Genomic DNA, 10994 nt, shown 5'->3' with positions numbered 1-10994 from the left:
TTCTGTGTCCTCCGCCCCACCCATTTTCGGCGAGTAAAAGTGGTCTCAAGCCGGTGAAAACTGAGACCAAAGCTTTGAGCAGCACGCATGGCCGCCCCGCGTTCCGCCCGCTTCCCTGTGGCCTCCGCGGCTCCTGCAACTGTGTCCATCCGAGACGTGTAGACTTCGCCCTGTGGCCTGGCTTCTTCTAGCTCGGGGCTCTAGGGAACCTTCCAATCGGCACGGCGTCTTGGGGGCTTAGGCCTGGGGCTAGCTCAGTGGAGCAGTGGTTTGGGGCTCCCAGGATAAGTGACTCCCTAAGTCGCCTTCCCCGGTTCCCAAGGAAGGACTCCGTCTCCAAGGCGCAAGCCGCCACCAGAGCCCAGTGCCAAGGCCGGCCTTGGGAGATGGTGGGCGTTGGTGAGCGCTGCAGACTCCCGGACGCGGGCCCTGGAGGCGGGCTGTCGCCCACGCCCCACGTGCATCGCCCCCCGGCCCAGGGAGCGGCCGCACCCGCCCCTCTCGGCCGCGGCGGGGGCGGGCAGCTGCGTGGCCCCCGGGCCTCGCGCCCTGCAGCTGCCCCGCGCGCCGCCCTCCCGGGCGGGCCTCGCGGACACACACCTGCCCGCGCGCGAGGCTTCTTTAGGCGGCGGGCAGGCGGGCGGCCCCGTGCGGGAGTCCAGGCCATGGAGCCCACCCGGGAGCGCGGCCCGGAGTTGCGGGGTGAGTGCGCGGGAGCCCGGGGGCCCAGCAGCCAGGCCTCTAGAGCTCGGGAGGGTCGGGGCTGGGAGCTGAGGGGGACTCGAGGGGGTGTCGCGGGCCAGGGAGCCCTCCCCACAGCACCCTTCCGTTTTGGGGTTCTGATCTGTCTACACGCAGAGAAGGAAAGCAGGGTTGAGGCTCTGCTGTTCTAGGTTCCAAGACCCATCACCTTTTTTACCAGGGTCTATCACCCTGATTTGTTGTTCTTCAGTCGCTCAGTCGTGTCCGACTCTTTGCGACCCCATGAACTGTAGTCCACCAGGCTGTTCTGTCCATGGAATTCTCCAGGGAAGGACACTCTAGGCAAAAGAGTGCCATGCCCTTCTCCAGTGCGTCTTCCTGACTGAGGGTTGGAACGGGGCTCTTGCATTGGCAGGCGGATTCTTTACCGCTGAGCCACTTTAGGAAAGCTATCAAGGTGATGCATTGCCTTTAGTGACCATCTACTGTGTACCAGATTTGCTAGGCTCCAGTGCTCCAGAAATACTGTAAAACCAGTGTGTCCCTTCTTCCGCATTTCCCCATCCGGCCACTCGGCTTAGTTATGGAGTAGAAGCCTGCAAACCCTGGTCACCAGCTTGTACGCTAGGGAACAATCTGGCAAAGCACCTTAGCCTGTAACCTACATCTTTCTTTACATGTTGTTAGAAAGCGGCTCCTTAAGCTAGTCAGTCTCATGCAACTTTCATTAAAAAAAAAAAAAACCAGAAAAACTCGCTCTTGGAAACTTCCCTGATGGTCTAGAGGTTCAGATTTGGCACTTCCAATGCAGGGGGCCTGGGTAGACCCCTAGTGGAGGAACCAAGATCCCACATGCTGTGGGGGCCAAAACAAAACACCAGTGAGCATCCACTGAAAAATATTAAAAAAAAATTTTTTTTAATAAAAATATTCTAGTTTTGTAAGAAATAACACAACAGCTCCTTGACCTGAGAGAGTTCTGGAGGTTATGAATAAGCTGGGAGGGAAATGAGGGGCAGGTTGGTGACCCTCGGAAGGGCTCCGTCTAGTGAACAAGAGCCCTGCACTGTGAGTTTAGGCAAGTCACTGAACTCTGCCATCTGCATTTCTTCATCTGTTAGAGGGAGAGATGCCTATGCCTTCCTCACAGGGATTAAATGCAGACCGGACTGATCTCTGAAAGGTGCTTAGCACCATGCCCAGGACCTGGTAAACTCCTGATGAATCATAGCTCAGAAAAGGACAGACAAGCTGAAGGCTGAGGGATGGGAATGTACAGTGCTCGTCAGGTCACCCTTCCATACCTGTAAAAGGGGGGCTGGCCTGGGCTCCAGGCCCTTGGCTGAGGTCCCGCTTTGCAGGGAGGGGATGAGGGTGTGTATAGGGGTGAGGAGAGAGCCAGTTCTGTGGGAGATGAGGGTAGACATTCCTGTTAGCTCCCCTTTGATGTTCTTGTCTGGGCCCCTGGACACCACTCAGTCCTGCCGTGTTCCTGCTCAGCCGTGATGCTGTGTCCGGAGCAGGACCGGGATCCAGTCTGATCAGCTGCAGAGTCTCAATCTCAAACTCACAATCCAGGTGTCTAGGAGAAAACTGGGAACTCCCAGGGAGTAAGTTCCCCCCAGATTAGGATTCCTCCCCCACCATCTAGGTTCACGAGCTCAGACCCCTCATGGTGGCATCTGCGTGCTTTTGCTTTTCCAAGCTACGTATGTACGTATGTGTTAGCTCAGTCGTGTCCGACTCTTTGTTACCCCGTGGACTGTAGCCTGCCAGGCTTCTCTGTCCATGGAATTCTCCAGGCAAGAAGGATTCCCTCCTGTGATCCTCACGGTAGCCGAGTTAGGAAGGTACGCCTGGAACTGTTACCGCGTTTGTTAAGTAGACAAGTGAAAGCTTAAGGTCAAACAGGACACCAGTTGCAGACCAGGAAGCAGCGCATCCTCCTGGGCCAGGCTCTTCCTTCTCCTGTGCTGAGTCGGGGTGCTGGCTCTCCACAGGCCAGGGGGGTGTCCCTGCTGCCAGGCTGGAGGAGGAGGAGGAAGCCCTGCAGAGGTCAGCCCCCCACACTCAGGATGCCCCAGGCAAGGACGTGCCTATTTCCTGCACCATCTACGGGGAGAAGCGGCCGTCAGAGGCCCCTGGGGAAGGGACTGGGCCTATGAAGGCCTGCCAGCGCCCCAGCCCAGGAGCTCTCCACGAAGACAGGAGCCTGGCCTCGCCTAGACCCCAGCCTCAAGGGCAAGGGCCTCCCTTCCCGGGGACAGAGGGCAGGCTGGGGAAGAGGCCCTCTTCTCCAGCCACCGGCAAGCAGAAGAAGCCTAGGGATGTGGGTCCGGCCTCGACGGCATCTCCCAGCAGCGTTAACCCGGCTCGGGCCACGTACAACCCAGGGCCTTGTGGGTTAGGCCGGGGGTCCTGCCATGTGGCCAACCTCCTCAACACACTGGCCCAGAAGAACCAAAACCTGGACCAGGAGAAGAGGTCCCCGGAAGTGACCTGCCAGGTCCGGAAGAAGACTCGCACCCTGTACCGCTCGGGTAAGTCCCTGAGGTGAGAGGAAACCGGAGGGACCTGGTGTCAATCTCTGGGAACGTGGCCCCAGGAGACGGGAGTGCAGTTAGCTTATGCATCACCTTGGCTGGAACGTCTCTTGACCTCTGCAAGGCCATGACTTCTGACCCTAAGAGGGGAAGTTTGCGTTTTCTTATCAGAACATGGAAGAAACAGGAAAGTAACCCACCACGCAGCTCCCTGCCACAAAGCCCAAGCCAGAGGAGGCCCCAGCCCACTGGGGGAACTTAGCCACCAGGCTGTGGGAGGCCCTTGGGTTGGGGACAGTGGTCCCGCCTGAAAGGCGTGTGTTTCTCCTCTGCTTCCTCATTACTGGTGTTCATCCTCAAAGCCAGTGTTTTCTTCTTCTAGACCAGCTGGAGGAGCTAGAAAGGCTCTTCCAAGATGACCACTATCCAGACAGCGATAAGCGCCGTGAGATTGCCCAGACAGTGGGGGTCACCCCCCAGCGCATCATGGTAAAGGGTGCTGACTCCCCCGGTCTAGGAGTGGAGGGGAGCCCACGTGCCGGGACTCTGGGGGAGCTTAGCAAGTACTCAGCAGCTCCCCAACAGGGGCTGGAGTGAGGCCTCAGCCAGGGCTGTGTTCTTGCCTGTTTCCACCCAGCCTTGGCCTTAGATGACGCAGGGAGGTGACTCAGACCCCATCTAGATGAACCCTTCATACCAGTCTGAGTGGTGCAGGGACCTCCTCAGTCACAGCCATCATGGGCCAGCAGGCCCGAGCCTCAGGCTCTGCCCTGTTCCTCAAGCTCTTCAGGTGTCTCTTCCCCTACAGGTGTGGTTCCAGAATCGCCGGGCCAAGTGGCGAAAAATGAATGGGAAGGAGAGTAAGGACGCACCTGCCGGTCCCGCCCTTACCCCAGCCCCCGCCAGCAACCAATGCAGGTAAGACTTTCTCCTCTTCCTGGCCCCTCCCCATGGGCAGGACATGGGGTCTAAGCTGGGATCCTGGGGTCTAGAAGGGGGAAGGTGCTGGAAGGCTGGGCACATGATGGGGCATGTGTGTGTGAGTTGCTTAGCCAAGTTCACCTCTCTGCAACCCCAAGGACTGTAACCTACCGGGCTCCTCTGTCCGTGGGGTGTCCCAGGCAAGAATACTGGAACGGGAGGCCATTCCCTTCTCATGGGCTCTTCCTGACCCAGGGATCAAACCTGGGTCTCCCACGTCTCAGGTGGCTTCTTTACGGTCTGAGCCAGAGTTGTTGGCTAATATTTAGAGGGATTTGGACCAGGTGGGATTGGGACTTGCCAGTGGAGAAGGCAATGGCACCCCACTCCAGTAACTCTTGCCTGGAAAACCCCACAGATGGAGGAGCCTGGTGGGTGTCTGGGTGTCTGGTGGGAGCCTGGTGCAGTCCATCGGGTCGCTAAGAGTCGGACACGACTGTGCAACTTCACTTTCACTTTTCACTTTCACACATTGGAGAAGGAAATGGCAACCCACTGTTCTTGCCTTGAGAATCCCAGGGACGGGGGAGCCTGGTGGGCGGCCACCTATGGGGTCGCACAGAGTCGGACACGACTGAAGCGACTTAGCAGCAGCAGCAGTGCCTTGTAGGGAGACAGAGCTTGAACGTGTGGGTCCCTTTCCCTACATGGAAGCCCCAGTCATAGACCAGGGACCCCTTGACCTGCAGTCTCTGATCTGTCTGCCACCAGCTCTGTGGCCGAGCTGCCACCTACCGAGTCCACGATGCTGGAGCCTGGGACCCTCCCTCAGGATTCCCTTCCAGGTGAGCCGACCCCCTTCTGAGGGTTGTCTGGGGAAGACGGCAAAGTCAAAGGGCTCTTTCTTGGAAGACCTGGGAGTGGCCAGAGCTCTCCATGGTTTTGTTCAGTGGAGCCACTTCGGGGAGCCCAAGCCTCTTGCACTCTAACCCCCTCCAGCACCGCCAAGGCTGCATCCCCTCCCCGTTGTCTTACTCTCACAAACCCCCCGTGGACTTCTGTTCCCAGAGCCGTCCATGCTGCTGACATCTGACCAGACTCTGGGCCCAAACCTGCAGAATGAGGGCCCCCAGAGAAGGCCTGTGACCCCCCCACTCTTCAGCCCCCCACCTGTCCGAAGAGCCAACCTTCCCTTTCCCCTCGGCCCTGTGCATGCCCCCCAGCTGATGCCACTGCTGCTGGACACCCTGGGCAGTGACAGCAGCCACAAGGATGGCCCTTGTGGGTTGTGGGGAACAAGGTACTTGTCTGCCACTTCACGGGGGGCTGTATTGAGCTATCCTTGGGGAGGCACAGACGGAGGAAAGATGGATGGAGCTTGGGAGGTGAGAGGGTAAGTGAGAGATGGGGTTTCCCCACCCCCCCAGACAAGAATACTAGAGTGGGTTGCAGTTCCATCCTCCAGGGGATCTTCCTGACCCAGGGATCGAACCTGGGTCTCCTGAATTGCAGACAGAATCTACCTTCTGAGCCACCAGGGAAGCCCTGAGAGAAGCAAGGAGTTAGTAAATGTAGTGAGGGTTAAAGGGTGAGGGGATGGGGAGGGAAAGGATCAGGACATCACAGCTGTAGAGGAGAAGAGGGTGAGAAGCTGGAGCAGGAAGAGGAGGAAGCAGCAGGCCTGGGGTTTGTGGAGAGGCAGGTGGTGGGGGAGGGCGTGGTAGGAATGAAACCATTGGAGCCTCAGGAAGTTCTTCTCTGTCCCCACAGCATCACTCCACCCCCTGCCTGCTCATACTTAGAGGATCTGGAACTCCAGGAGTACCAACCCAGCAGCAGCCAGCCAGGATCGTTCCCCTTCTCCCAGGGGCCACAGACCCAGTTCTTCCAACACCCACAGCCCCAGTTTCCATACCTGCACCCCTTCCCTTTGCCCAGCTCGCTGACTCCACCACTGCCCGAAGACCCTCTCTTTGCCTTGTCCTGTGGCCCCGGCGGGGGCTCATCCCAGGGCTATTTCCCAGGCCCTCCGTCGGGGCCCGTCCTGCTGCAGCCGCCGGCCGGGAATGTGGGTGAGTCGGGGCTGGAAGAGAAGGCCCCCCCGACCCCAGTGTTTGAGGAGGGTGAGAGGGGAGAGATCCCCAAGACGGGGGCTATCTTGGTGAAGCTCTTCGTCCTCCAGTTTCCTGGAGGTTTCAGAGCAGAGTAAGAGAGAGCTTTGGGTGTGTGTTAGTTGCTTAGTCGTGTCCGACTCTTTGCAACCCCAGAGACTGTAGCCCACCAGGCCCCTCCATCCATGGGATTCTCCAGGCAAGAACACTGGAGTGGGTTACCATTTCCGTCTCCAAAAGGAACTATAGAAAGAAAGAAAGTGAAGTCGCTCAGTCGTGTCCGACTCTTTGCGACCCCATAGACTGTAGCCTACCAGGTTCCTCCATCCATGGAGTTGTCCAGGCAAGAGTACTGGAGTGGGTTGCCATTTCCTTCTCCGAGAGAGAGAGCTTTGGAGGGAGGCAAAGCCAAGCATGGAGTCCAGCTCAGTCATCACTAGTTCTGAGCTTCCTGGATTCTGAAGTGGGAATAGTATTGCCATCTCTTTGAGGGCTTGGTGAGGACTAGGAATGACGGGCGTGAAACACTCGGTGCAGAGTAGATGGCAGCTAAAGGGAGTGTCCAAGGGGCCACCGGGACCCCGGATATGCTGGAGTTATCGCCCTAGGAGACTCAGGAGAAGAAGAGGGAGAAAGACTCTGGTTCCCGGGCTCCTTCCACATGTGTGAGGGGGCCCCAGCCCGACCTGCAGTGTGCTCTGGGTCGCTGTGCCCCAACCCCAGGCCCTTGAGTCATGGGGGGCGGGTGCCTGGTCCTGAGGGGAGACCCACTCTGGGGTCCTGACCCGTGTCTCTGTGGAGCAGGGAGGGTCTCTGTCGCGGAGACTGCCCTGGGGCCCCTTCATGCCGTGCGCTCTGTGCTGTGTGCTTTGGCCCCACAGGTACGGTGCCCTGGGCCGACCCCTGCCTGCCAGACTTGCCATTCCCCAGTGCCTTCTGCCCGCAGTCTCTGGGGGGCCCCCCGGGAGGGGACGGCTGCTTCCTGGACCTGTTTGCTGCCCCCTACGCACAGGCTTCAGGTAGGCTGCCTTCCCCGGGCCTCACCCAGATGCCCGAGAGCACCCCACCTGCAGCAGGAAAAGCCCCGCTCAGCCAGGCCCAGGAGGAACCACCGGCTGCCCCCGGGGAGCGGCCCCCGGCCCCCGAGGAAGAAGACAAGAGTGGCCATGGCCCCTAGTCATGGAGCCGAAGAACCAAGAGGCCGTCCTGCCGGAGATGGCTGGAGCACCCAGAGGAGACAGGGCTCGAAGTTGAAGGAAAGACTGGACTCCAGGGCTCATTTTGCCAAATGCTGACTTGAGGAGGAGGAGGCCTGGACCACCCGTCCTTCCCCCACAGCTCCGAATGGTGGTCCTGGAGAAATGGAGTGGGGCCGTGTCGCCTCTGACGGTTGCTTCCGTTTATGTTATTTGCTCTCCTTGCTCCACAGCCGCTCCAGTGGCCACCATAAGCAGTAAACTGCCTCCTCTTGGGTTTCTCTCTCTGTAGTGATGTGTCTCCCTTCTCACGCTAGTGAAGACCCCCCCTGCCCTTCATTGCCACCCACTCAGCTGGGCAGCTGTGTACTGAGAGGCTCAGGAGGGACTGACCCTCTGGGGCAGGATCGTGTGAGCCTGGCATCCTTCTGGGCCCCATCTCTCCTGCTGGGCAAGGAATGGGGCCTCCTGGGCCTTGTCTTTAGTCCTATCTTTAAACCATGTTCTCGTCTCAAACCCAGAAGTGAGCCTGAACAAACCTGAGCCTGGGACTTTTTCTGCAATTTGGGCCCTGCAGGGATGGAAGCTCTCAGCCCGTAAAGAATCTGCCTGCAAGGCAGGAGACCGGGGTTTGATCCCTGGGTAGGGAAGATTTCCCCCAGAGAAGGGAATGGCAACCCACTCCAGTATTCTTGCCTGGAGAATCCCATGGACAGAGGAGCCTGGTGGGCTACAGTCCAGGAATTTGCAAAGTGTTGGACATGACTGATGCAACTAACTCTTAACTAGGGATAGGATGATGAGAGAAGCTCAAGGCTGTTTAGGCCAAGTCTCTAGAATTGTGAACCATGATTTATTTTCCCAAAGCTCTTCTTTTTCTGGGTTGAGAAGGGATTGGGTAGGAATGAGGGGTGGGAAGACCAAGAAGAGGATGCTCTTATTTATTTATATATATATATATATATTTATGTATATATATTTAGTACCCACATCTGATAACCCTGCAGGCTTCCCTAGTGGCTCAGACAATAAAGAATCTGCCTGAAATGCAGGAGATGCAGGTTCGATCCCTGGGTCAGAAAGATCCCCTGGAGAAGGGAATGGCAACCCATTCTAGTGTTCTTGCCTGGAGATGTCCATGGACAGAGGAGCCTGGCAGGCTACAGTCTATGGAGTCGCAAAGAGTTGGACACAACTGAGCAACGAGCACACACACTTCTGATGACCCTACAGTGTCCAAATAACTAGAATTTCAGGGCTAATGACTCAAACCACCATGCACTTGAGTATACATGGGGTGTCATTCTGGACCTCCAATGCTATGATTAACTTATATCCATCATACTAGATCTAGGGTCATGGCCCATAAGAACTGAAAAGGGAAAGTATTGAGAAATGGAGAGGAATCACCTTAGCTACACAAACACATGTCTGGGTATCTGTGTAGGGTTTTAAAGAAATTCCATGGACAGAGGACCCTGGTGGCTATAGTCCACGTGGTTACAAGAGAGTCAGACACGACTTGGCAACTAAACAATTGTGATGTAACTGGGTCTTTTAAAATATACCTCTCTTTTGCTTTCACATTTGTCTCATGACACCCATAAAATGACCAGGCTAAAAACAGTGTAAGAGGAAAAAATTATTCTACATAAGGGGTAGAAGACAGTAACTGTTCAATTCCATGCTGTTTTTCCTCTCTTGCCATCAGTTACCACAAGATACTGCTGCTTTCAAAGCCTGCAAAGAGGCTGGACATTTTCTCGTCCAGATCTTTACGGATTTAGGCTCCTGTCGCTCAGATGAGGAAGCACTTCCCTGGTGGCTCAGTGGTAAAGAACCTGCATGGCAATGCAGGAGATATAGGTTCCCTTCCTGGGTCTGGAAGATCCCCTGAAGAAGGAAATGGCAACCTACTCCAGTATTCTTGCCTGGGAAATCCCATGGACAGAGGAACCCCGTGGACTATGGTCCACAGCTCATGAAAGAGTTGGGCACAACTTAGCGACTAAATGATGACAACAACTTAGATAAGTAATGCCCTGTACTTTTAGCAAACAGTAGATATCTAAAGCCAAGAACTGGAGGGTGATGGGCTTTAAGATCTGTGCTTATACACAAAGTCAGGCAATCTAATAGTATACTGAAAACAAAGTGTGTGAATTGAGAATGAATGAAAGATCAAACCAAGGGAAAATGGTGAAAACATTTTAGAAGCACAGAATCCTGGGCTGACACGTCCAACCAGCTGGCAGATGCAGGAATGAGCTCTACACCACCCCTGATGGAGCATCATTCATTCTTAACTTTCCAGTGGGGCTGCAGGGTTGAGGGGGAGCTAACTCCTTTACATAAGAGCCTATAGAATGTTGAAAGCTTTAGTTGTAATGAAGTTCTTCTTCTAGGAGGAAGTCAACATTGTTTAACTGAATTTGAGTTTTGCTTTGCATTGTGCTACGAAGAATAAACCTAGTTTCACAAGATCTGAGGACTGTGTGGCATTCCTCAGAGCCCTGGCCTCAAGGGGCCTGGTCTCACTCTCACCACCTTAAATGCCTCTTTTCATGAGAATATGAGCTTGCACATGCTCCTTCTAAGAGTGGTGCCCATGGAACAGGATAAAAAATCCAGAAATAAATTCATGTATGACAAAGGGGGTGAGGATATACAATGGAGAAGACAGTCTCTTCAATAAATGGCTCCTGTAAAACTGGACAGCTACATTAAAAAGAATGACATTAAAACATTCTCTAACAACATACACAAAAATAAAATGGATTAAAGACCTAAATGTAAGGCTGCTGCTAAGTCACTTCAGTCGTGTCCGATTCTGTGCAACCCCATAGACGGCAGCCCACCAGGCTTCCCCGTCCCTGGGATTCTCCAGGCAAGAACACTGGAGTGGGTTGCCATTTCCTTCTCCAATGCATGAAAGTGAAAAGTGAAAGGGAAGTCACTCAGTCATGTCCGACCCTCAGCAGACATTATAAAACTCTTAGAGGGAAACACGGAGAAGGCAGCGGCACCCAACTCCAGTACTTTTGCCTGGAAAATCCCATGGACAGAGGAGCCTGGTGGGCTGCAGTCCATGGGGTTGCTAGAGTCGGACACAACTGAGCGACTTCACTTTCACTTTTCACTTTCATGCATTGGAGAAGGAAATGGCAACCCACTCCAGTGTTCTTGCCTGGAGAATCCCAGGGACAGGGGAGCCTGGTAGGCTGCTGTCTATGGGGTCGCACAGAGTCGGACACAACTGAAGCAACTTATCAGTAGCAGCAGCAGAGGGAAACAGGCAGAACACTCTAATATAAATCACAGCAATAGGTTTTGAATCCACCTTCTAGAGTAATGAAAATAAAAATAAACAAATGGAACCTAATTAAACTCAAAAACTTTTGCACAGAAACACAAACCATAAATAAAATGAAAAAAAAAAAAAAGTAACCCACAGAATGGGAGAAAATATTTGCAAATGAAGCCACTGACAAGGGATTAATCACCAAAATATACAAACAGCT

The 10994-nt window shown here is 54.9% G+C and overlaps 1 protein-coding gene across 1 annotated transcript; it reads left to right on the top strand.

Moving 5' to 3' along the window:
• The first annotated feature begins 643 nt into the window (after positions 1-643).
• NOBOX (NOBOX oogenesis homeobox) lies at positions 644-9956 on the top strand. Its single transcript, XM_024991212.2, has 7 exons — positions 644-3242; positions 3628-3734; positions 4054-4163; positions 4938-5011; positions 5235-5466; positions 5937-6238; positions 7159-9956. Exons 1-7 carry the CDS (start codon positions 2864-2866, stop codon positions 7452-7454), a joined length of 1500 nt encoding a protein of 499 aa, XP_024846980.2. The 5' UTR covers positions 644-2863; the 3' UTR covers positions 7455-9956.
• Positions 9957-10994: the final 1038 nt, after the last annotated feature.

The sequence above is a fragment of the Bos taurus genome, chromosome 4 (assembly GCF_002263795.3).
Source record: "Bos taurus isolate L1 Dominette 01449 registration number 42190680 breed Hereford chromosome 4, ARS-UCD2.0, whole genome shotgun sequence".
NCBI classification, from domain to species: domain Eukaryota; kingdom Metazoa; phylum Chordata; class Mammalia; order Artiodactyla; family Bovidae; genus Bos; species Bos taurus.
Note: the sequence above shows the minus strand (reverse complement) of the source record. Positions and strands in the feature narration are given on the sequence as shown.

Bases quoted from the DNA above. Each gene is read 5' to 3' on its own strand.
- NOBOX (XM_024991212.2), top strand. From the start codon at position 2,864: ATGAAGGCCTGCCAGCGCCCCAGCCCAGGAGCTCTCCACGAAGACAGG. The intron at 3,735-4,053 runs GTAAAGGGTGCT...CTTCCCCTACAG, and splicing joins TCACCCCCCAGCGCATCATG to GTGTGGTTCCAGAATCGCCG. The intron at 5,012-5,234 runs GTGAGCCGACCC...TTCTGTTCCCAG, and splicing joins CCCTCAGGATTCCCTTCCAG to AGCCGTCCATGCTGCTGACA.